General features: G+C 38.4%; 1 protein-coding gene across 1 annotated transcript in view; it reads right to left on the bottom strand.

Annotated features, from left to right (window-relative positions):
• The window catches only part of Stac (SH3 and cysteine rich domain), a 146550-nt gene that overhangs the window by 23781 nt on the left and 95973 nt on the right, over positions 1 to 26796 (bottom strand). The window contains exons 3-8 of the mRNA XM_005383678.2: positions 21931 to 22031; positions 20324 to 20405; positions 19297 to 19412; positions 12241 to 12319; positions 2751 to 2815; positions 1348 to 1436 (exon numbers count right to left, since the gene is read on the bottom strand). Coding sequence (XP_005383735.1) covers positions 1348 to 1436; positions 2751 to 2815; positions 12241 to 12319; positions 19297 to 19412; positions 20324 to 20405; positions 21931 to 22031 — 532 coding nt within the window. The remainder of the gene's footprint in view (positions 1 to 1347; positions 1437 to 2750; positions 2816 to 12240; positions 12320 to 19296; positions 19413 to 20323; positions 20406 to 21930; positions 22032 to 26796) is intronic.

The following is a 26796-nucleotide window of genomic DNA, read 5'->3' as shown; positions in this document are numbered from 1 at the left end:
TCTCTCTCTCTCTCTCTCTCTCTCTCTCTCTCTCTCTCTCTCTTTTTCTCTTTCTCTCTGTCTTCTCTCCCCTTCCCTCACCCTCTCTTTTGGCATTGGGGAAAGTGGAGTGGAGAAGACTATACTCACTGAGGCAAAGACCCAGCAGAGGAAATAATATCAGCTTGGAGGAGTGGAAAAGCTCAGTTATTTGCAGTTAGATCTGGAAGGGAGTAACTGGTGATTATTAACTTGGTTGCACGGCACTCAGACAAGCAGGGCTACCCCAGTGGAGGCCATTTCCCTCGTGCGCTGGCAATTAAAGAGCCTTCAGTGCTAATTATCTCTCCATTCTTCTTTTAGAAGAGGGCAGAATGCATTTCTGTTTTTTGAAATTTTTTTTGGTTTTTTCTTCCGGTACCAGGAATCAAACTCATGACCTTGCGCTTGTCAGGCAGGCACTGTGCCGCTGAGCTGAATACCCAGCCCCTGATTTCTGAAGGCTCATTTGTCTGGAAAAGCAACCTGGTCTTTCATGCTCTAGGATGGGGAAACAGTCATCTTCTCCTGAAGTGGTGTGTGATTTGGAGTTGTGAATAGAAGGAAGGAAGAGGCATTTCCTTCAAGGTAGGCCCGGGAACACCTCATGACAAAAATAGTAGTAACTGCGGTTACTGAGTGCTTGTGATGACTAGACACTGTGCTGTTCACTTTTTTCATCTGGGCCCCACAAATCCTTTAAAGGGAGGAGATTGTTATTAATCTTTTACACATAAAGATATCATAGTAATGAGATGTTTATAAACTGGTTAAGGTCACACAAGAAGTTGGATGTAAACCCTGTACTGACTCCAGCTTAATCTGCCCCGAAATACTGGTACCTCAAGATGTGGTCACAGGAAAGGCAAGTAAAGTGGAAAATCTCATCCTCCCAAGCGCTTCAATCACCATGGTTCTTAGCTGATTCAATGTTAATCTGGGGATTAAATATATTTTTAAATTCTCTATTGGACTCCATTGGATGACAAGTGCATTTAATGTCCAATCTTCATGACAACGCCCATGAGCGGTTCTTTGGACCATGTTCTGAAGCAGCGCTTCCCAAAGTGTGGTCTCTGGACCCGCAGCATCAGCACTGTCTGCACAGCAGTTGGAAATGAAAATTCTTGATCTCCACACTAGGTTCCTCAGTAAGAAAATCAGGAGGACACTCAGCAATCTATGTGTTAACAACCATGCAAGTCCTGAGTTGCGTGCTAATGTTTAAGAATCATTCCTCTAGAGTACAAGTGGAGTTTTTTTCACGTGGAAAACATCAACTCTAAGATTTTCTTTCATTCTTTTTTTTTTCCTCTAAAAAATCTTTACCTCATTTCCAAGTCTTCATTCTCCTGTGGCACAAATTTGTACAAGGCAACATAGGTGTTTATCTGTAATGAGTCTTTGGAAGGAGGTCCCTGAATGAGAAAAATAAAAGAAAAATGAGAGAAAGAAGAAATTACAAGAGAAAATAAAGAAAATAGGAAACTGAGAAGTTACTGCAATGTAATTTCACGGTATGGATCTTAGGTGTTAAAAAACCATTATTAATGATTTCCTATCAACTTTAGGCTTATGTTTTATTTAACTGAGTTAGGTCTTATTAAAAACCATTTGAAAACAATTATTTGTAATACAATGTCAGAAGTACTGAAAATTTGTTCAAATAATTTTTTTCTTTCTTTTTTTGGTCATTGTTCCCCAAAAAGTGTCACAAGTTTGGGTCCAGGAATGGGAAATTTTTGTAAAGAAAGAAGGACAGGTAAATATTAATAAACAATCCTTATTTCCCCAAACTGACTTTTTGTCAACTTTGAAAGTTGGGATCTAGCATATAAAAGGGTACCAGGTTTATTCATCTCATTCATGTTAGTGAAAATGCACAGCTTTTAACATCAGACTGATATATTTTATATCATGGTGCCACCGCCTATTGGTTGTGAAATTCTGCAGTAATGATAATAAAGGCTACCAACTTTGATAGTTACTACGTGTCAGGCATTATGTTATATGCATTAGCATAATTTAACTGTGTAACAACCTGTTAGGTAGATTTTATTATAGTCTCCAACTTATAGTCTTGTAAGTATGATAAAAATATTAGTTATTATTACTAACCAAATAAATTATAATTACTACAGAAAACATATTTTATAATATAAAATTTACATTATACAATATATTATGCAATATATAATTGGATAATATGTTTACATTATATCAAGTATATTATGTAATAAATATATGATATAATATATATAAAACATAAAAGTTGCATACAATTATATATACCCTTTTCACCTATGACTTCCTCTACTCTTTGAAATAGTATCTTATACTCTATTATCCTATTCTAGCAAAATTATATGCATATCTCTATATATGAACATGTACAATATAATAAATGTATCTTTATATGCTACACAATTATACTAAAATTCAATAGTGTACACATTACATAGTACATATCAATTTTTGTGAAACCTAGGTGAGAGAAGCAAAAAGGGCACAATACAAAAGTTATCATTTTTGTGTTTATTCACCATGATATTGGTTTAATTTATATTATTATGCTATGGCACACTATGCTACATCATTCTATTTTATTCTCTAAAAATACTGGTCTGGGACCCACTAGGTGGATCTCATGGCCTCCTTGGGTTGTGATGTGCGGTTTGATCCAAGAGCTGCTTCCTATTTGATCTGCCTTCTGTGACTTCTTCCATAAATACCTGGTGGTTTATGTTTTTCGCTTGGTCGCTGAAATCATGGGTGCCATTTTCGGGATATGTAAACACTGAGGGAGACAAGAGAAATCAGATGCTTTATGAATCCAATCACTGTAACTTAAAAAACATGATTGAAAGATGTCACTTTATTCCATGCATCGTAGTTTTTACCTTACTGATCCTTGTCCTTTCCTCATCTTCCCTTGGCCCGCTTTCATGTCCTCTCCCATGAGATGCTTCCCCTCCTCCCCACGCAGCACCCTGCATTCTGTGAGCTCCCACACGCTATGTACCTGCCCAGCAGGCACTTGTGCCTTGCATGGGTGGGGGATGTGTGCTTCAAACTTTGTCTCATTTGACAGTGTTCTCCTTAGGAGCAGAGGCCATGCCATTCATCTTTACTGACTGTATCAAATCACTTATACATGGGACGGTGGGTGAGGTATAGTTCAATCTAGTGCATTTAATTACCTTTTCTAAGTATCAGGTTATTTAGTCTATATTCAATATCTTGATTCTAGTTCTTTAATGATATCTGTATTGTATTTTAAAAATTAAAGCTTTATTTTTAAACTTCAAAATATTTCTCTGATCTCTCACTTTCAATGCATTATGGCTATTATATGGTTTTTCTTTCAGTTTACAATTAGACTAATAAATTATTAGTATAATTCTCATTTTTGCATTTAAGTAGCCACTCTCTGGCCTTCATAGGGAATAAACTTCTCAAAATGGTCAGGATTTCATTGTCCACATGAATAGCTGTGGGAGGTCCCTGAATGAGACAGGGCCTCTGCCTCAGCTAACTTGATCAGCCAAATTGAGTTGCCCCCACTGACCAAATTTAGAACCTGTCCTTCTCATAAGAGGTATCTTCTTTAAACAATGTGGTAAGTGTTTCCAAATTTCTATAATAGAATTGTGGTGTCTAAATTAATCTACCAATTGACTGACTTGGCATTTTAAAATAATGCATTGATGCTTTATTCTTTCCTTTCATTTCCCCTCAGATTCTGAAGCAAATCTGAGATTTGCTTCATCACGGGATGCTCTATAACGTATTTCATTAGTGTGTTGACAATCTCTACTGTTCTTAAAATAGACTCCATAACTGTGAAATGTAAAACACATTTCAGAACATGAGCCCCTGGAAAAGTACAGAAGCTTTTTAAATCTCTATTCTCCTCAGTTTATATTTCCAGAGTTTATGGATACAATTCCATTATGCCTAGGAAACCCATATGCAATCATTGGCATGCCTTTGGTTCGTGGGTAACTAGAACACAAGGCCTGATTCCATGGGCCTTGTCTGCCTTATTATCTGGCAACTGAACTTGGCATTTAGCAGTTTAAATAGGGCAGAGACCAATAACATCTTTATCTGGTATTGTGTGCCTATCTGAAATCCTGCTGTAAACACTCGATCCTATAAAACTGGATTCTTCTAAAAGAACATTAAATATTTGAATGGGAACATGTGAAAAGAATCTTTGTAAGAAATTCTTGGTTGGAGTAAAAAAGGGGAGCTACAGAAAGTGTGTATGTAGTATTCAGTATGGGCTGATTCTATAATTCCACATTATTTTAGCTTTATTTATGAATATCCATGGGGTCATCAACTTCAAAATGTGTACTATTCTTGTAAACTATGTTGAAAATTTTTTGAAGTGACCTTAAATGTGCTTGCAGATACATAATTAAAAAGCATTAGAAGGCTGCAAAATGATTTTTAAAATCTATTTCTCTAAGCTATTTCTAGGACTTTAAAGTAAGAAGACAAAAGTGAGGTAACTCTATTAAAACATTTGCATATATGTCCTATTTTTAGTGTTCCAAATTATTTTATGAAAAAATTTGCTTGTTTATTTTAATACTCATGATGAGTATTCAAAGAATATTTCCATTAATATTTTCCAGTATTATAGAAACACAATAATCTTAAGCTTTTGCCATGTCCTCAAAGGACCTTCTATTCCACTATCTGTCTTGCCCTTTTACTCTGCAGCTCTGCGAAGCCCATGTCAGTTGTGCTTTCTGAAATGATTATTTGTTTTTTTTAACCTGAAAATGCAATAAATTATATAACTTAATTGTCAAATTTGAATCCCTGGCTTAAGTCTAAGTTTGTTGTTATACAATACTTTTAAAAAACATATTATTGGGTTCAGTTTGCTAGGATTTTGTTTCAGATTCTGCATCTGTATTTAAGAGGGAGACCAGCCAGGGATCCTTTCTTCGTCCTTGTTTGGTTTTGAAGTCAGGTTGTAATAGCCTCGTAAACCAAGTGAGAGGACATCGCTGCCCTTCCTCACTGTGGTACCCTGCCTCTATGAAAGGGCTTATGTAATCTGGAAATTTTCTACCACTTAAATGTTGGTAGAATTTACCTATAAGGATGTATGAGCCCGACATTTTTATTATGTAAAATTTTAAATATTGATTCAGTTTTTGTAAGGGTAAAAACAAAGCAAGCTTTCTATTTCTATTTCTTCTGGAATTAGGCTTTAGTTACTGATATCTTTCTGGGTATCAGGCCTTTTAAAAAAAATTTAAAGTTTATTGGCATGAATTTGGTTATGGTATTCTTTTATCTTCTTTTTAATTTCTATTGTTCTTTTTATATTATTGCTTTTGTTTTATTCATATTTTAAAAATCAGAGATATAAATTTTATTTAATTTATTTATATTTATTCATTTATTTATTTACTTATTTTTTGTCTTTTTGAGACAGGGCTTTGCTATGCAGTTCAGGCTGGCCTTGAGCTCAATTTGCATGCAGCCCAGGCTAGCCTCGAACTCACAACAATCCCCCTGCCTCAGCCTCCCGAGTGCTGGAATTACAGGCGTGTACCACCACACAGCATAAATTTTATCTTTAAAAAATGTATTCATGATTCATAAATCTTTGTTCAAAATTAATAATTTTTGCTTTTACCTTTATTACTGCTTTTTGGAGTTTATTCTGTTTCATTTTCAGACTCCTTAAGAATGGTGTTTAGATTGTTTCTTTTCAGATTTTCTTTTTTTTTTTTTTTTGGTTTTTCTCTGGTACCAGGAATCGAACTCACAACCTTACGCTTGCCAGGCAGGCACTGTGTTGCTGAGCTAAATCCCCAGCCCCAGATTTTCTTATTTTTTAATAAAATCATCTTAAAGTTCAGTTCTTTAGTTACAATAAAACTATCCCACAAGGTATGATATGTAGTTTTTGATTGTTACTTAGTTTCAAATATATTCGGATTTTCATTATGAATTCCTCTTGACACATGAACTTTTAAAAAGTACGTTAAAATTTATCAAATTAATGATTTTTCTAGATATTTTCTGAGTATTATTTTTATCTTATTTGTACTATGGATAGGAATATGAATATTAACTATTTGAAATGTATGAAGTTTATTTTATGGTCTATAGATTGATAATTTTTATAATTGTTCTATGTGTTTTTAAACAGGTGAATTCTACAATTTTTGGATGGAGGGTCCTTTCTAAGTCAATTAGTAAAGATTGTCAAATGTGTCACCAGATCCTCTGTATCTATACTGAATCTTTTTGTCTGACTTGCCAATATGTGAGAGGCATGTTAAAATTTCATACTGTTAAAGAGAATGTCAATTTTCCTAAAAATGTGGTCAACTTCTTGAGTTTGTATCATTTTGAGGCAATGCATCAGGCATATGCAAGTTTAGAATTTACAACTTTGGATGAAATGAACATAATTATTTAATGATGCTTTTTATTTCCAGTAACGCTTTTTTGGTCTTAAACTCCATTTTGCACAAAGTAACATAGCTACATAATTTTTCCTTTGCTTAATATTTTTCTGATGTAATTATTTTATTCCTTTGTATGTATAACTAAAAAATTTTCTGTGGTTTTATTTTTCATTCCTGTGATAACTTTAGAAAGTTCGTTAACTTTTCAACTTTCTATGTCCTTATGTTTTAGATTATGTTTTATAGATCACTTAAAAATCAAGTCTGAAAACCTTTTTCTTTTATCTACAATACTTAGTTGGCTTGCAGTGATTTTGATGACTGATAAATTTGAATTCCTGCCTAAACACTTTATTTTGTATTGCCTATTTGTCCTAAGTTTCTATGCCTTTGCTTCTGTATTTCTCCTTCTCCCCTTCTTTCTTTTGAATTGCTTGCTTTTCCTTCTCATCATTCAACTTTGTTTCCTTTCTAGTTTGCAAGGTTTCATCTAATTTTTTATGTTTTGAACTTTTATGAAGCACATGTTAATAAACCTAAACTGAATTCATATTTTTAATCTCATCCTACATGAGAATCTTTGAATACCTGTGTACATAGCAGTGTTTTAGATAACGTTTTCTTAATAACTTAATTTTTACAAAGCTAATATTTACCTAGATTTAACTGTGTTTACACTTTGTTCATGATTTGCTCTTGCTTTTCATCAGTTTTGTTGGGCTTTGCTTTATTTATGAGTTCTCTCAGTACATTAAAGATAATATGGTACTGTTGTTTAGCTTCTATTGTATGTTGTAAGAAGTGGCTTGTAATAACTTTTATTGCTTGTAAGTAATCCGTCTTTGAGCCTGCATGCCTGCATTTAATGTTCTCTTTTGCCTTTGAAGCTACGCAGTTTCACCTACATGTGTTTAAGTATAATTTCTGCACTGTCTTTAATCAATTCTGGAAAATTCTTGGTCAGTATTCTCACTATCGTTTTTCTTTGTGTACTTCTTTTTAAGATGTCAGTTAGATGCCTGTTGGATTTCCTCACTCACCCCCCCGTCTCTTTTACTCTAACAAATCCTACTGCTTTTTTTTTTTTTTTCTTTTTAACTAGATGTACTCCAAGTTCTTTGGCTATATATTTTCTGGGGTTAATTCTCTCTTCAGCTATGCTATTAAATTAATCAGTTACATTTCTTTAAAAAAATCTAAGAGTTCTATTTGGTTTTTCTTCAAATTTTCCTACTTAATTTTGATAATTTCTTGTTCTTTTGCTATGTTTAAAGTATAATTTAATATTTCAAATATATATGACTATGTAGTCATATTTCTTTATTTGATAATTCCAACATATTCATTCTGAGAGTTTGATCATAATATTGGTTGTTCCTGCTCTCTGTCACTTATGGTGGTTCATTTTCTTATATTTGGTGAATTTAGCTGTTAGCTCGTAGTCTTTGCAAGTTAATTGTTGGAAGTTTTGGAGGTCTGAGTTAAAATTCTCTTCCTCCAGAGAAGGTTTGCATTTCCTTGTGCTAAAAGCATGATGATCTTATCAATATTGGCATTTTAAATTAAGTTACACAGAAATTTCATGTTATTGTACTTAACCTATACAGGTGGTGTAAGTTCAGACCCTAAACAAGAAGACTATTTCCTTTTCCCCTCCTCCCTCCCTCCCTCTCCCTGTCTTTGCCCCACCCTCTCCTCTTCCCTCCTTTATTGTCTCCTTATCTTTTTCCTTCCACCCTCCTGTTTCTGTCTCCTCTCTCCTTCTCAAATGAGTTAAAACTGGTACAACACACTCCTCTGAAAGTCACTGAATTCTCCTAGTGACATGAGGGTGCCTTTTGAGGTATCAACATTTTCCCAAAGGGTCTCTCATCTAACTTATTCTGCTGCACAAACCCCAGGTTTTGTCTCTTGTAAATTCTAAGGAATTGTCTTATTTTGTTGCCATGCATTGATTAGCAATTTCATTTTCATTCTCTTTTCTAATAGTTTTATGAGTGTTAAAATTGGAAAAATGTTCTCTGTTTTCCATATGGCTGGAAAGTTCTCCATATCTTTGTCTCCAACAAAAATCCAGTTCTCCATGTGGCTGAAAAGAGACTTTTCCATGTTTTCAAAGAGAGCTTTACCTGGTCTAGAAAATGTGTGTAATGCAGGAACACTAGTAAGTATTTACATCTGCAATTTAAAAATTGTCCAATGGGAGGGGGGCAAGACCAGGGGCAGTGGCATATTGAGCCACTAAAATAGTTCCTTTTTTTTGTTATTGTTTTGGTTGTATGGTGATGTCTTAAGATTTGAGATATAGAACAAGTGAATGTTAAAAGCAAGAATAATTTTTCTGAATCTCAGCTTGTCTTTTTTCTTTCTGGGCAAAATTTCCTTGCTTAAATACAAAGGGACCTAATATTAAGTTTTGTAATATCCTCAAGTGGATGTGATAAACTCGGCCCTTTTTGAAGAAAATTTCTAGGAATTTATATGTCTTGTTCTCTCTATTTGTCTTCCAGGAAAACTGATCACATAGAGCCATGCAGAAACACATTTATTGAAGGCAGCCCATAACTTGCTATTTGGCATTTTGAGCTGAAATACGAATCCTGGACATTGCTTCTCCTTTTGGTTGTTACTTTGTTATAAATGAAGTTTCTAACAGTTAAGCCAAGGGCAAAGACCAATAAATATTCCATCTCTATGACCCATCTATGAATAGTGCTGACAACAAATGGAAACATTCAGTGCGGCTTAAAATAATTTATAAGAGAGAAAATAGAGATTGCACTCTTAACAGTAAAGAAATTGGTAGGAATTATAGCTTCCTTTAAGGTGGCTTTTAGAGATGTTCCTCAGGAAGTCTGACATAATACCTGGGAGGAAGAAATAACACCTGTATGCACTTGGTGTGTTTTTGAAGGACATAAATGAAACATGTAATGCAGAACTGATTGTAACTAGGACCCTATACACTGCTTATGAAAAGCCAATGAACAAGAAGACTCTTAGGAAACTGAACTCCAAGAGCAAAGTATTCTCTCCATGGTGTTTCTCAAATTGCATGGACAGGGGATTTAAAATCAATCAAAGAAAAATATTTTTAAACCAACTGCTGCATAATTAATCCCCTTTGCTTCTAAGGGTATACTGTAAAGAAAACTATTTCTGATCAAAGGAATTGTTCATAAATATCTAAGACTTTTAAAAGTTTATAGCACGCTGAATACTTGCAACACAACTCTTTGAATAAGGCTGTGAAATTGCCCCTTAATGGAAAATGATCAACTTTGTGTCTTTGAGTGCATTACTGTGGAACTTAATTTCTTCCTCTGTATGGTATGTGCTGCATGTGTGTGGTGTACTGGAGGGGAAGGAGTTAGATTAAATGACTTCTGATCCTACTCCTCAAATATTAGTGACCATATAAACCATAGATCCCTTACAAAGTCAGGTTCAGGAGGTCTGGGTGATATGAAATTCTGCACTTAGACTCCCATGTAGTGCCCAGGGCACTGGCCACAATTGAGTCTTTAGCCTACACTTCTGACCAGTGATGACATTATGATAGATTTATTAATAACAGCTATGCTTTATATTGATGATTCCTACGTATATCTGTTTACATTATAAAATCCTCATAAGGCCACCTTTAGGGATAAATCCCCAGGGTAAATAGGGACCTTAAGTACTAACTGGATAACAATGGCACTGATAGAGCCACGCAGGATGGCTGAGAGTTAATGGTGGGTGTTTGCTGAGTATAATTCTAAGAAGCTGCTTCTAGGTTTTCTGACAGAGTGGATAATGAGATGTGAGAAGAAAGGGGAATCAGGGTTGATACTAGAATTTGGCCTAATATATTTGTCAGATTAAGTTCCCCTTTACTGAGCAGACACAACTGTGGGAAGAGCTAGTTTGAGAGTGTGGGTGAGAGAATCACCCTGCGTGTTAGCTCCATGATGCCTGATGTACTCTCAGAGGGCCATTGTTCCTAGGCTACACACATCGGAGGCAGCAAAGAAACCTGATGCTGGAGATGAAGTCTGGGTGCTATCAGTGTGTGGACAGCATTTATGCTTGTGATCTCTCAAGATCACAGCAACCCTATGGATCTGGTGTAATTATTTTTCATTTTAGAGACAGGATGATTGACTAGATCACTGATTCAAGATCACAGGATCATTTAGTGAAGTCTGACTGTCTGCCCCCAGAGAGGAATGTGCCAAGGACCACGTGTCCAGGACTGTTGGTGGCAAGGGGCCATCAGCAATGTTGGTGAGAAGTATGTCAGGGGAAGATGAAGGCAGGAGTCAGACTCAGGACTCAGCAGCGGAGCAGACTTGAAGCAAGAACAAGAAACTCTGATGTATATTTCAGGCTCTTGTGTGTTCCCTAGATGTTGAACTTTGGAGTTGTTGGCCAAATTCAGTTCCTGGACCTGCAATGCCAGGTTGATTTTGCTAGGATGTACCTGCGGTGTCACTGCCTTCGGTGCAGTTTCTCTAGCAGCCAACACCCTTTACTTTGTTTTTCTAATAGCACTGGTAAAACTTCAACTTCAAATGTTTGTATTGATCTAAATGTACAGTCTCCCTTATGTGATGCTGAAGAATCCTTAGTCTAGCAGCAAAGTTTAGCACATGAGGTGTGTGCATGGCAACAGGGGCTATGGTGGACGCTGATGCTTATTTAGGGATGAGAGTCACAGGGGCAGCTAAGTACACGATGCCTTGTGGGACTCACATGGGCACGGTCCTGACTAGAGATGAGAAGTGAGTGAATTCCAGAGTGAAGGAAATAGAAGCGATCCCTAAGACAGCTCCTGACCAAGCAGGTTGTGCTACAGACTATAAAACTTCTGCCTCCAGGCTGGAAGGGGAAAGAGGAAGGACTAGTCAACTGGAAAATCTATGCAATACCTCCATGCTTGGCCTGCAGGGGCTGGAGCCTGGAGGCACCATGTCTGCCATAAAAATGCCTTCAGCTGAGCACAGTTCAGGAGCTGTACCCTCACTAGACAGACAGCAAGGTAAGCACAGGTTTTGTGACTGTTATTTTGCTGGTGATACTAAATACTTCCTAATTTTTTATTGCTAAATGAATGATAGTAACTGACTGTTAACATCAAAAGGATTTAGCAAGAAGGAATCCATAAAGGCCTGGCTGTGTGTCTTTAACCTGGTCAAAGAAGTGGTTCCTTCTTAATATTAGCATGCAATATGATATAGTTAGCAGTTAATAAATATTTTAGAAATTATTTTAAAAAGAGCTCTAGTTATCAGAAGATTAAATCATATCGATAAAGAATGTTTAGCTGGATTATATATGTCAGTTTTTGAAAGTCTTAGTTGTTTGTGCCAGGAAAGGAGCAAAGTATAAGGATTATATTACCCTCCCTGTTACCCACTTACTCCCCCTCAAAGCTGGTTTCAGGTATCTCAGGTGTAGCACAAAGTAGCTTCTCTGGGGGATGGTTTTCAAATCTAACTTAGGTTAGTGGAGAAATAACACATTCACTAAAAGGTCTGGACATGATCCCAAAGTTCAGTATGGCTAAGCCCGTGCAGTTTGAAAATGCTAGGACCAGATTCAGGAAACTGTTAGAGTCAAATCAGTGAAGCTGGCCAGAAGATATGCCCAGTTTTCCTGCAGAATACAAAACACTTGCTCTGGTTGGATTTCAGAGCTAGAGAAGAGAAACAGGGGACTGGAAACTGACTCTGCCTGCCCACTGCCCCTGACTAACGTGCTCACATCTGCACCAGTCAGCTCCCTCACTCACCGCTGTTGCTGCGTTTCCTTGGGTCATACCCTTCTCCCAGCCCATCGGCCTCTTCAGGAACTTCCACGAGATCTGAAGTCTTGGAGGAAGGCAGAAACAACATGGAATAAGTAATGTTTTATCAGTGGGCCGACTGAGCAGTGATTTTGATGTCAGCAAAAAAGCAAAGGTGAACTTTGGGTGATGTTTGTGAATCTGATGACAGTCCTCTTGCCTGAGGGTAACTTCATAGAGAATGTGTGACCCCTCTCCGACCTCATCCTTCCCTTCAGGTGTCTGTGGCAGGATCAGGCTTGACCATGACAGGTGCTCAAAGAGAGCTGAGTGAGGGCCTAACTTCAAGGCCCATATCCTACCATTTTGAATTTTCAGTGAAACTACAGCTTTTTTAACAGGTGAATTTTAAATAATAATTACAGAGAATAAGGTCCACCACAAATAGATGCACTAAACAGTTAAATGCAAAGTCAATTGTTTTTAATAATTATTCTACTGGTTGAAAAATAAGCCACCATCATTCTTCCACTTAGATAATAGAATAGCAAAGACAATAACAACAGTATCAGAACCCAAAATAGCTAATGAATCTTGATTGTTTATTATGTGCTATTTTTAATTACTTGTATGTATCACCTCATTTGTTCTTCACAATAATCTTACGACAGACCCATTTTTTTCAGAAAGGAATCAGAAACCTAGACTCGTAACTCGATGAGTCATTTACTCTAACCCCTCCCCTCCAATACACCACACATGCAGCACATACCATGCAGATAAGGAAACTAAGCTGCACAGTAAAGCACTCAGAGACACAAAGTTGATCACTCTCCATCTCTTGTACTTTAAGGGGCAATTTCATAGCATTATTCAAAGAGTTCTGCTGCAAGTATTCAGCATGCTACCCATTTTTAAAAGTTTTAGGTATTTATGAACAATTCCTTTGATCAGAAACTGTGTTCTTTACAACACACCATTAGAAGCAAAGGGCATTAATTATGCAACTCAACACAATTGATTGTGAATGGAAGTGGGACAGGGAGCCTCAGGCCCTGCACCAGAGTTTAGGCTCTTAAGCTCTGTTTCCTCCAGTGGTGACCCGGCTCCACAGCTCCAGGAGCCTCCAGGGTCATCACACTGCCAGCTTGAAACTGATCATGGTGCGGATATTTACACCATGGATTTGGCAAACTCTACCTGGTCCAACTTGGCAATTAAACATTTAGCAGCACAGCACTGACTGCTTCTTTCAAAGGACCAGGTTATACATTTTTTGTCTACCTGACCTCATCCTCTTCAGAGAGGAATTTAGTGGACCCACGAGAAAAGTGAAGTTTGAAAGTAACAACTATTTTTATGTTATGAGAGGGAACAAGTTTTCCTTCCTGCTGTCCTAGTCAGCTCTAGAGCACTTCAGCACCCATTTCCAAGACTGATTTTTGTTAAAGATTAAGTTTAAGATTTTTTCGTTCAGTTTTACTTTCATGGCACATCAGAAAGAAAAAACTAAACAGCACAAACAGTACAGGGTCCCTAGGTCACTCATACCCTGCTCCCTTTGAAGCTCATAATTTCTGCACAAAAGTTACTCTGCGGAGAATTTCATTTATTTAATTTAGTCTTATGAAACTGAAGATTATTCATAAGCAAGTCAAGTAACTCCCAGAATGGTTTTTTAAAAATTTGGTTTCTGCGGGCCTCTTCAAAGCCACCATGTCTTTTAGATTCTAAGAACATTTGAAAACATATTAAAGAAAACATAATGATTTGGAAACAGTCAAGCAGTGACTTCCCGACAATGTAAAACAAATGCCTCTCTAGTCCTGGCAGAAAATAATCCTGTGGACTAATGCTTTGCTATGTGGGAATCTGCTAGCTTTAGGGCATAAAAATGCTAAAGAATGGCAAGAGGCTGCAGTTCATTATCACTTGACCCTGCAGGAAGTAAACAAAATCATTTTAAAGTGCCAATCAATTGCTTTTGTTTTCTTCTACTGAGGCAAGTTGGGCTTTGGGGGCGAGTGAAGTGACAGATGTTTAAGTACAGTTTGATTTGTCTTTGTCTCTGAAGCTCTCAGAACAATGGCTTCATTAAGCAAACTTCCGAAAAATATTCACTGATAGAAGCAGTGCCAGTACAACTGGACAGTGACAAATGACAACTTATTCACATTCAGAAACTGTGTAGTTGTTCTGCCCTTAGAATCAGTCCATAAGGTCCAGATGTTACTAGAAACAAAGCCGCACTAAAGAGGAAAGCAGCTGAGCATCCTTCAGTTGTCTCTCTGCGTCTTGCTGCGTCTTAGTAGCTTCAGCCAAAAATGTAGCAGCTGAAATGTTCATTGCTTATTATGGGATGTGTCTGAAGATATCTGCTTGTTACAAGTTCAGGGAGAACCACAGGAGCAGACACCTGTTGCTTGTGTGGACAGTTCAGGATAATAACTAGGGAGCCTCTTCTCTGCTCTGATCTCTCAATTCTGTATTTCCATTTACCCTTCTGCCAAGGCTGGCCTCACACAAGCACTTGCTGCAGTAGAAGAAATATAATGTAGAGATTATATATAGGACGGCTCAGTATGCAGTTAAAGTGGACAGAGGTTTCTTTGCTCTGGCCAGTTTTATTTGTGCTTTCGCTTTTCATTTCTGGACGGTAGCTACAAAAGCCTGGATTTGTAAGAGTGGATGCTTCAGGCTGCAAGGCAGTTAGTCATGTGTGGCTTTGCAGGAAGCAACTCCTTGGCAGCAAGTGCCCTTTTCATTCCCTGAGAAAGATGTAATGTGGTTCACGGGGTTAGGGCGACGATCAGAAGTTTTCAGTTTTTGTTTCAAACATCAGATTCAGTCTGCTGGCCACTAAATATGCGATTCCAAAACATTCCATACAGGAATCAATGACAATTATGAGCAAGGAAAGAAGAATATGAGGAAAAAAAGAGGAGAAACCTGCCCGGGGCTCATTTCCTTGGAAACAAACCTAAGTCCTTAATTTAACTCAGTACTTCTCAAACTTTTATTTATGTTAGGATCATCTGGTGGGTTTGTTAAAATGAGATTACTGGACTGCCAACATCAGCGATTCTGTACATCTAAGTGGGAAGCCCAAATCTGTACTTCTAAGATGTTCCCCACTGATGCTGATGTACTAATCAGTTGATCATACACTGAGAACTGCAGGTTCAATTCATTGTCAGTGTTGGGTTCTGCTTAGAGATTTAGAGAGTCTGATGAGGGCATTCATTTGTTCATTCATTCGCTAAATATTTAGTCAGAATATACAAAGGGCTAATACTGCACAGACTAATGGCTCTCAAATTTCGGTGAGTATTGGTGGCACCTGAACAGCTGATAAAGCTCACAGAAAACCCAGCCTCACTGAAGTAGGACAGGACCTGGTTTTCTGTATTGTTATAAAGTTCTCCACTGAATTCTGGAACTCAATGAAGTTTGAGAAGCGCCAGCATAGGTGATGAAAATAAAATGTGAACAGTGTCCTTGCATTTAAGTAGCTTACTCTAGTTGAGGCAGAACTGGAGAAGAGAGCAAAATTAAACACAAACGTGAAAACTCCCAAGCACTACATAAGTCATAGCTTAATTAACTGGTTGCACAGCAGACGGTGAAGAGAGCACCATCCACCACACAAAGCTCAGAGGGACGTGTCTGCAGAGAGCTAGAGACAGCATGTGGGCACCTGGACACGGCAGGCTTTCCAGAGAATGGTGAACTGTTCCTGGAGCGAGGGAATGGGGAATGAAGTGTTGTGTGGACACCAGAGGATTCTGAGGTCAGTCCTCAAGAATTCCGCGTTAGGTAACCCTCCTTTTCCAAGAACTTCTCAAGTGCTCGCTATGTGTCAGGTACCCTATTAGGCCATAGTATCAGTAAGATAAGTGAGGAAGGAGACCTTGATGTATAGCCTAGTTCAGCAGGTAATAAAATTCAGTCATGCATATCCTATGTGAAAGGAATTCTTGAAGCTTTGTGGGAGGTGAAACTTGCCTTGCTTAGAGGAGCCTAGGGATTGTTTATTGTTTGTGTAAAAATCAAGGTATGTTCTTTTTTTTTTTTTTCTTTCAGTTCTGGAGGTTGATTGAACCAAAGGCCTTTGTATGGAGACACATTCCCCTGTACCCTTTTAGTATTAATTTCGAGACAAGGTCTTACAGCTAGCTGCTCAGGCTGCAGTCAATATTGGGATACCCCAGTTTAGCCTCCCAGAGTTCTGGGATTACTGGGATTACAGGGATATGGCACCACACCCGGCTCAAGTTATGTCTTAAAGAATTTCAGCTGAAGGAAGCAACATGTTCGAAATTATGGAGATTTTTACTAGCATGGTGAGTTCAGGGGGAGCTGGGTTTTTAGGGTAGCAACAGGCTTCATATGCCATGCTAAAGATTATGGACATTGTCCTTTCAGCAAAGTGACTCTGTATAATTTTAATTAGCCAAACTGAACATGTCTTTAAAGGATGATAAATCTTGAGATACTAAGAGTTGGCCTAAAAGGAAGAGGGTAGCACAGACATTCCTTTATAATAAGCTGAATGATAGATGATGAGGTTCAGCATTGGCGACAGAGAAGAAAGGCACTTAGATACATATTTCTGAGTTCTGCATTATAGGACCCTATTGCCAAAGATGCATGAGTGTAATTTATTGTGCGCATTTTGCAGTATCTATAATACTGGCCTGGTGTTTGGGAAGAAGATAGGACTGGAAATACCTAAGAGAGTCATCCATTTAAGGATGTTGGACGAAAGCAATATGAAGATCAACCAGGAAGAGCATGCAGAACAAGAAGACCAAGCAAAAGTGAACCCCTGGGGTCACTCCAGTTGAAGAAGGACATGTTGTAAGAGGAGATGGGCTGAGCAGAAGAACAGAGTAGAATGTTGGGTAAGCCAGGAGTTTTCAATAAACTCTGAACAGGGAACCTGTTAAGGGATGGCTCTGGGAAATGTTCTTAAATGATGTATTTGCCTTAGTAATGGATGACATCCTTGTTTAACTTCATAACTCAGGTTCAGGGAAAGCCTAACTGAGGCTCAGATACCTAATGAAATAAAGCACCAAAAATTCCATTTATTGAGTGTATTTATGCAAGGCCCTGTGCTAGACACTTTGTGGATCATTACACAATATATACTTTATGTAGGTATTGTAATTATCTATATTATTATATGAAGAGTACCTCACACATACAGCTGTAAAGTATTTATATATGGCCATTGGCCATTTAACAATAGGGATATGTTCTGAAAAATGCGTTGTGAGGCGATTCTATCATAGAGTGTACTTACACAAACTCAGATGGCAAAGCCTACTACACACCTGGGCTGTATGGCATACATATTGCTCCTAGGCTATGGTACTGTACTGAATACTGTAAGCACTTATAACACAATGATAAGTATTCAGATATCTAAACAGAAAAGGTGCAGTTGGAATTGCATTATAATGTTAAGGAATCACCTTAATATATGCGGTCTGTCATTTATTGAAACACTGGTATAGGAAACATGACTTTAATATAAATCCTACTCATATGACTTTGTAGATATTTAAAAAATCACATTCAGCAGCATTTCTATGATTTTTTCAGCAAATAAGTTAACATTTTATTTTGAACTGCCACTTGATAATACTGTAATGTCCCTGGGAACATCATTAGGATTCAGGTGACAAGTTATATCTTCATTGTTTTGAGGTAGAGTGTACTGAAACTACACATTTCTCATCTTAGTAGAAAATCTTTCAGAATTCATATGACATAGTTATTCTAATATTTTAACACATATATGTTATGTTCTTTTTTAAATAAAAAGGATAAGAAGTATAAAGAGTATATTTTTAATAAGTGCTAAAATGCCACTGTCATCATCTTTCTTCTCAATTTGGTCTTCAGAAATAAGTTTTGAAATCTAAGGGTGTGAAATGTCTTCATTTTTGCCAAATAGAATCAACTTTATGTATAAGCCAGTAATAAATAAAATTATTTGGCCTTTTCTTAGAAATCAGTGGAACGTCTGAAGAAAGGAGCTTTCAATGAGTTTGAAGGTGGCTTCTAAGATAACCATGTGGCATGACTCAGGGACCTGAGAAGCTACCTGCTCACCTGTCTGACCTGTGCTCCTTCTCAGTACCCACAATCTCATGCTATTGCATGAACTGATCTGCACCCAGTGAGGGAGCTGCTTCAACGTAGCCCCCAAGGAGATGTCCTTAGGTTGGGGGAGGATACCCTATTGTTCCTCCCACAATCTCCCCTCTTCACTTGATGTTGAGAGGACCTAGAGGGGCAGACCATGTGGAGGCTCATCCAGGTCTTGCCTGAAAGCTCTTGGTCCAACAGGGGCTGTGGAAATGAAACTGGTAACTGGATAACTCAACAGACAGTGTGACCTGGAATGTCCTCGGCTCTTTGCAGTAGGGCTGGTGACTTTCAGGAAGGGTGGCACAGTTGTACTGCCTCTTGAAGCATCATAGAAATTCTGAGTAGGATAGCCAGAGGTAGGATTATAACAGGTCACAGGGATGTATGGTAGAGTTTCGATCAAATTTAGAAAAAGTGTTTCAGAGGGTGCATGACCCTGGAGAGAAGTTGAATCACTGGTCAGGCACCAGTGAAATGAAGTGGTGAACCTTATCTTACACAGAAAGTTCTGAGAAAATGTGAGAACTGGGGTATCACTGAAAGGAGAAAGGGAAGCACCCGAGATGTGTTTCTGTCCATTGTTAGAGTCAAGTGTTTCCTATGTGTCAACTGATGTGTGATCTAATACTGAGAAGAGGCTAAAGGAAAGCAGGTCCGTGGGAAGATCATGAGGGTAAGAGGCAGGCCTCTGAGCAGGAAAGTAAAATGTTCCCAGGGTGCTGGCAACAGAAAGTTTAATCCTCTGTGGTGTAAGCACTTTGGGTTTCCCTTTGGAGGTTGCCTGACTCCCAAAGACCTGTCTTTTTGACGCCTTTAGGTGGAACCCTTCACGCGGCAGTGCCAGAGGCTAGGATTCCCCAAGACACCTTGCATGAGCCCATGGAGGAAGAGGACCGTTACCGAGGTTCTGTGAGGTGAATCAGAGCCGCTGCCAGAGCTTCCCTTCTTTGTTCGCTGGGCCAGGGAAGTGCCAAAACGGAGGGCCTCATAGACAGGGTCCACCTTATTTCCACAGGCTGCAACAGAAGAGAAGGACCATTTGAGAAGGCTCATCTGAGAGGACCCAGCCAACCTCCTACCCCAACTCCTGGGTCAACAGAACCCGAGAAGTAGGTTCTGTGCTCTGAAGGTCCTAAGTTATCTATCTGCAGAATTCCAATTTTACCGTTCTTATTAAAGAGGAGTTTTATTTCTTCTGGTGACAGGCTCTGCTTGTCAAGGTACAAAGTCTTGAGATACCAAGTTTGTATTAGATGGCAAGTATTTTCAAAAGAAGTTGAAGTTACCAGGCCTCATAAATATCTAACTACAAGTTTTCTAGTTTATAAAGTTCTGTTTAAATCTGGCCCCACTAAAAAGGCAAAAATAGGTGTAGAGAGCTGCAGAGAAAGATAAAAGATCAGAGCAAATTGAAAGATACTGTAAAAGAAGAAATTAAGTCAGACATATGTATAAATATAGGGCATTTTAAGTCCTCATTAAAGATTAACCAATATTCACTGAGTTCCCACTCAGCGTTGGTTTATAACATATATTTATTTTTTTACAACAATTATGAAAAGCATCTACTGGGTTCTCATTTGTAGGATCTGACAGGTTGAATTATTTGCTCAATCCACAATTGGTCACTGGTAGTCCTGGGCTCTGCACCAGGTCTGTGGACTGCCACGTTCCATGATTTTTCTGCACATGGTTGGCAAAGCATTTCAGTAACTTTGAGTCTTGGGTGTGTTTCATCAGAGAGAGGTTGAAAATTCTTGGAGAATTTGGCCCAACTTGTGTTTCCTCTCCAGCAAACAATTATAATCCACATAACCAATAACAAATGCACTGAGACATCCTTCTGATTTTCCAGTTGTTGGAGGACAGTAGTCATTGCTGACTTCACTGTTCAAAACTCAACTCAAACATCAGTGTCCTGACTCACCAATGGGCATAACTTCTTTAATGCATCCAAATTGTTCATGAATGAGCAAGGGCGAGCTGTAGTAACGCCGAAATCCCTTTGGCTGGCGAGAGAATGAGAAAGAAGAGGCTTATTATCATCAAGGAGATGAAGAAAACTACCCCAAAATCCTAAAATGAGTCTTACTAGTTTCTTCCTTTAAGATACTGACATCTTATTAATTCTATAATTCACTACTGATGGGAATGGGGTGCAGATAATAGATGGCATTGAACAAATTACACTCCACCCAGAAAGCAAGCTCCAGATCCTACCTAGCTTCTCTGACCCCTGTGTGTTCCACAGCCTCCACTATGTACAGGATCCCTATTATCTCTTAGGATACAAACTGACTCCCTTGCATTCTTACTTCATAGTTTATTGTTGTGGATTATTAAAATCATACAAGGCCCGGGAATGGGAAAGCAGACCTCAGGGTAGGCCTAAAGCAGACCTCTGGCTTCACCCAGAATCATTTGTTTTGCTTTTGAGATTCTGTTTATCTGACCCCTTATCCATGGTCTTTGCCATAGCCTTTGAGAATGGCCGTCAGAGAAGGAGATGGGAACAGGTGAGGTAAGAGTTTGAGACCAGAGGACACTGCAAGTTAGAGTAAGCAGATGAACTTTGTAAGAATCTGGACTCACTATATCCTAGTGTCAGAAGGGAACTTGATGGCCTGGGTTTCACTAGAATCCTAGAATCCTCTCCAGTGTTTCTGGTGCTATGTCCTCCTTTGTCTGAACATTATCAGTAGTGATGGGAGGATAGTAGCGGTATGTGAATGAGGGGAAGGAGCACTTCTTAACTCTAGAACAGATCTTCAGTGACATTATCTCTGAGTGTTAAGACTTGGCAGGCACCTACTTATTCTAGTCTTTCACCTAGAGCCAGAAAAGATAATTGAATTGCTTTTCTGTGATTGGTCTTGTATTTTCAAAAGCAGTTGTTCCATGTAATTATTCTATAGAGCACACATTCTAGGTACAACTCTTTGGTCATCTCAGTTACAAATATTCTCCACTGTGCTCTGAATAACTTTTGATCAAGGTGTGTGGCCAAAGGACTGAAGTTCATGCCCCTGAAATAGTAGGATCATCCCAAAATGTGCCAAAACAGTCCTACTTTCTCTTAGTCTGGACAACATGACTCTGTTAAGGTGGTGTACACTTTCACTCCTCTGTCTTCTTTTGTAGATGTTAGCTGTAGTCCTCTCTTGACATGCCCTGAACTGACAAAGTACTGGATGACAAAGCATTCTAGTTTGGCCGGGGCTGAGTGTGTTCCTGGGATGTATGAATTTCACTTTGCAAACCTGGACAGCCCCAGGATGAGGCATTTGTGATAAAAGTGAGAAAGTCCTAGTGTGGAAGAAGCCGCTCATTTCTCTTAAGGAGCTGACTCTTTTCCAATGTGGGGCATTTGGCTCTAGGATAAATACAGTTCCTCCTCAGCTCTATCATGAATCTGCCAATCAGGAAGCCACGTGGGCAGACCAGGGTGCCTTCAAGGCTGCAGAGAGGAGTTTGGAGGAAGTAACTTCACTCAAGCAGGGAGCTGTAGTACTCCCTCTTCACACAATTCCTTACCAGCTTGCCCATGCATCGCTGGGGCGCTAGGCCGTCTGTACACTTGTGGTGGATGCTCATCTTACAGGCTTTGCAGCGTAGTCCATGTTTAGCATTTGTTCCTGTCAGGCACATGGCAAACTTTGATTAAGATGCAGCCTACCCTTTCTTGAAATCCTTGAAAAAAATGTCATTGCTATAACCAGATAATTGTTTCCTGTGTCTTTTTCATGAAACTTGCAAATGGAAAAATGTATTGTCTTACATGCTTTCATATTTTTCTACCTACTGTATTGGACCTGGTTTCTCTTCCTTTCTTTCCTATTCATGACTCCAGAACCTAAGCCTTCCCTACTTTCTTTGTTCATAGCCAAATCCACTTTCTTTACTATTCATATGGGCCATTATTTCTGCTTCTCTGTGTCTTGTCCTAACACTTCACCAACTACTACCCCTCTTCCTTTCACCGTATCTGAGTTCTTGAACAAGATCGAGGAAATGACTGATAAAGGGTGAATTCTGTATGAGGCCGCCCACAAAGATCACCGGGACAGGCAAGGTGATTCCAATAAATTAGTCTCTGGAATGCAGATACAAGAATATGCCCTCATAAAGGGAGACATGAGGTCACAGGTATCCCACCAAATATCACAGCTGATTAAAGACCCAGAATGAGGATACTCCAAGATTAAATATAAATTTCACCTTTTTTTCTACCACTCTCTCCTTATGTTAGCTGCCCTCATCCTTTAATCTTTTTCTACCCTTTTTTGTTTAACCCAATATATTTTATCCCAGGGGCCAGCATAACCTTTTAAAATGTAATTGAATAAGTTCTCTCTCTTGCTTAAACATCGTTCAACATTTTCTGAATATCAGATGTTGTAAAAACTGTTCATCATGGCAGTAAGGCATTGTACAATTTGGTGGGACCCACATTAACTTTCTCTCAGGCCAGCCTCTCTTGTTCACTAGATTTTAGCCATGTGAACTCTTTTTAGTTCCTGAATGTACGAGCTCTCGAATTCCCCAGGATCTTTACACATCCTACTCTATATGGCTGGAATACTGTTTTTAATCATTCTGCACATCACTAGTGCACATTTACCTAGGTAGTGACTGATCGAATCCTGGTTCAGTCTTAAGGAATCTGGAAGTTATAATCTCAGGGAAAACCACTCTTCAGAGTTCCAGATGATGGAACTTCTATTCATCTCACCAGTTAATTTTTGTGTGGCTCAGAGGTCAAGTATCTTATCCAAGGTCTCAAAGATAAAGACTATTATCTAATTTTTTTTTGTGCAATAGGCTTAACTTTTTCCATGCCACCATGCTGTCTTCATAAATTTACATATATATGTAAATTTATATGTAATTTATTTACATAACTATATATGTATATTTACATATATATTTACACACACACACACATATATATATATCTCCAGATACAAACATCGGAATGTAGGGTAACTTATGCATAGAATTTATAAAACAACTGTCCCATTTTTTGTACTTTTGTATTTTACATTTATACTTCTCTACTCTAGCTGCACTCTCCCTTTAAAACAATCAACTGAGATGAGAACATTATTTTTATTAAAAGAGAACTGTCCTTCAATGTCATTTTCAAAATAAAAAAAAATAAGTCCCTCAATAGGTGCATAACAGAACTAGAAACAGCAGTGTTACTTGCATTGGTTTATATGTTTGCAGCCTTGACTCCTAATGAATCACTGATTGTGAAAGTAATCATCAGTTTACAAAGTTTGGCAATAGCATGTACTATTGGAAAGAACTCTCCAGTTCTCACCCTTTGATGCTGCCTGTTTTTAAGAGCTTGTGCTACAGACTAGTAGATCCTATAGTTCCTTATTTGAATCTGTTACAAGGAAGCCACATCTCTATAATGGCAAGCTCATCCTGAGAATGTCAGCTCATTTGTTGGCTATGAGAACCTCTTTACATGTAATCCACCAAAATGTGATCAGAAATCTTTAGAAGAAGAGGCATTCTGATCACATTCCTGTTGGAATAGGACAGTTGCAGCTGAAGAATCTTCTCGGGAAAACTTTGGTACCTAGAAATTCTTGTTGCTTCTCTTCACACCCTCATCTTCAATGACCATGATTGTACACTTGTATTTTAATTTTATAATTATCAAAGACAACCAGGCTTGAGAGGGTTGTAAGTGCCCTTCTGATCTTACCTTTTCAATTTCAGGGGAAAAAATCTGGATAAGATTAGAATATAGATTTACTGACATGTAAAAGTTTCAGAAAGAAAGGAAGAGAGCTAAGCTTCAGAATTGTGGAGATCCAGAATGGTCCTGTCTCTTTCCTCACTAGCTGCATGCCCTCAGACCTTAAGTCACTATCAATAAACATGAGGGAAAAAATCTTTATCTTACAGCATTATTGAGAGGAAAAAAGAGTTCCAAATCTGAGCTCCACAGCTAGTGAGTTACATGGATAACATCTGTTCTTTTTTCCAATGAAATTTCCAGTTGTCATCACTGCTTCTTCTAGATAAAATAACTTTTCTTTTTTTTTTTTTACCCTGGGACCGGGAATTGAACTCACGGCCTTGCACTTGCCAGGCAGGTGCTGTGCCGCTGAGCTAAATCCCCAGCCCCCATAACTTTTATATATATAACACAATGTTCATTTATTCATAAAGTGAGGAGAAACACAAGCAATTGTCTAACAGCACACAAAAACTCAGTGATTTTTAATTCTTTCCTGCAGAATCAGGGTAAGAACTTACATTTCTAATATCTAGCACAATGTTCTTTCCTCTCATGTATGTGTTCGTGAGTGCACATGTACGTTTATATATTCACAGAAAACTTGTCTTAGTTCTACTTCTTCCTGTATTAACTTTTTCTTTAAAATCATCCTTTGTTTCTGCAGATTCATGTCCAGTGATTTCATTTAGCTTACCTGGGTTTATGTGACTTTAGAATCTTAAGAACTGTCTCCATATCATTACATTATATCAAAGAGAAGTAATATATGAAGGTAATGGAAATATATTCCACGTTCTGTTTATATTTTTACTCTATTATGGAGGATTGGATTTTTAAAATCATTCTGTGATTAGCTTCCTGAAACCACACATTTTTAATAGCAGCACTAAAAATGTAGAATTAGGCATTTATTTGATTGTAGAAATCACTATTCAACATGTGATCAATCAGGCTGTCACTGCTTTTGCTTTGAATCAGTACATGAACATACAGCTAAATTGTTATATTTGCACACTCCTATAGTTAGGTATGTTTCACAGGTGCTTTTAGGTTATAGATACAAAACAAAAAGCATTGGTGAAAATATGAAATCTCTCTCTCTGAAGCATAGCACGGCATTCACAGAGGATATCATGGGTCATCTGAGGAGACATGGTGAAAACTCATCATAAGGAGGAAGCAGAAGACACTATAAGCTGTCACCTGGAAGAAATCCACAAGAAAAGTCACAGAAGTTGAGTCAACTAACTTGATTCTAATCTGAAGTCATCAGCGTCTGTTTTGTGAGGGGTATGGAGAACCAGTAGCAGAGACTGAAGGAATGATTCACAGAGTCAGATTTTAACTGGCTTTCTAGGTCAGGCAGGCATCTCATAGAATAGCATCTGGCCTGGAAGGTAGGGCGCACTGGTGCTTCAAGAGCTCTGGGTCCCAACAAACCAGGATAAAGTCACCTTGGAACACTGGTATAAAAGTCAAGATGAGTAAAATGTGAATCCATACTGTCAAGATGTTCACACAGTCCGCAGGAGCCAGGGACCCACAGAAAAGTGTAGCTATTTCCATAATGTGAGCGGAAGTTAGCCCCAGTGTTTTCTTAGCCTGGTCACTTTTCTGGTCCACGTCCGGGGAATCTGATTTTTCATGAGAGACAATAATGCACCTTGTGCCAAGCATTTTGTTGGTCACAGGAGATGCAAGAGTGGACTATTAACTGTTCCGTGCCAGGGCCCACACATAATAGAGAAGATGGCTTATTATGATAGGTGTTCTTGAAACAGTGAGGGTCAGAAGAGGGTGGTGTGCTCTGGGGGTATGGAGGAAGGAAAGATGTGTGAGGAGGGGGCTTTGGAAAGTACTTAGAGTTTGTCCATAGATTAGAAGTTGTCTACCATTTGAACAAGAAAGGCAGAGGGAGACCCCATGAGTAGCTCTCAAGCCTTACTAGGAACCACAAAAGATCTCACAGAGCAAAGGAGGGGCCCAAGGTTTCATGCTGAAAAGGAGGCAAGGAAAGTTGTCTACGATCCCACTGTGGAAGGCTTTACTGGCTATTACATGTAGTTCTCTTTTGCTCATTGTGTGAGTATGTATTCAAAGACAAAGGGCTCATGAATAATATTGCTGCATTATGCCTAGCAACACTTATGTTATAACTTTTAGTTTTAAAATACTAACCAAATCATCTTTACTATTCTTTGTATAGATCTTAGCCCTTAAATGACACTGGTTTGCTCCAGCACCAAGAAAACGCACCCATTGCCTTTGCTGTCATATCTCTGGCTTCGAGACTCTTCAGGGACATGGCCATTCTCTAGGTTCTGCACACTCTTGGTACAGGTATCCCTAATAGTCTCCTCTCCCAGTAGCCAACAGGTAAACCGATAAGATCAGGAGCCTGGAAAATCTTTGGACCATATTTCCTCTGAGTCATTTGTAGGTATTTTATATAATCTGAGAAATGTTCATGGATACACAGTAGTCACGCGTTAACCACAGTTTCACTCTTTAAAGTTTCTGTACCTGCCCATTAGTCGCATAACAGTCATCTTGGTTATCGCAGAGACTGCCGTGTCTCACAGTGATTATGTCATCTTGGTTATCGCAGAGACTGCCACGTCTCACAGTGATTATGTCAT

The sequence above is a fragment of the Chinchilla lanigera genome, unplaced genomic scaffold (assembly GCF_000276665.1).
Source record: "Chinchilla lanigera isolate Chin_1 unplaced genomic scaffold, ChiLan1.0 scaffold00020, whole genome shotgun sequence".
NCBI lineage: Eukaryota > Metazoa > Chordata > Mammalia > Rodentia > Chinchillidae > Chinchilla > Chinchilla lanigera.
Note: the sequence above shows the minus strand (reverse complement) of the source record. Positions and strands in the feature narration are given on the sequence as shown.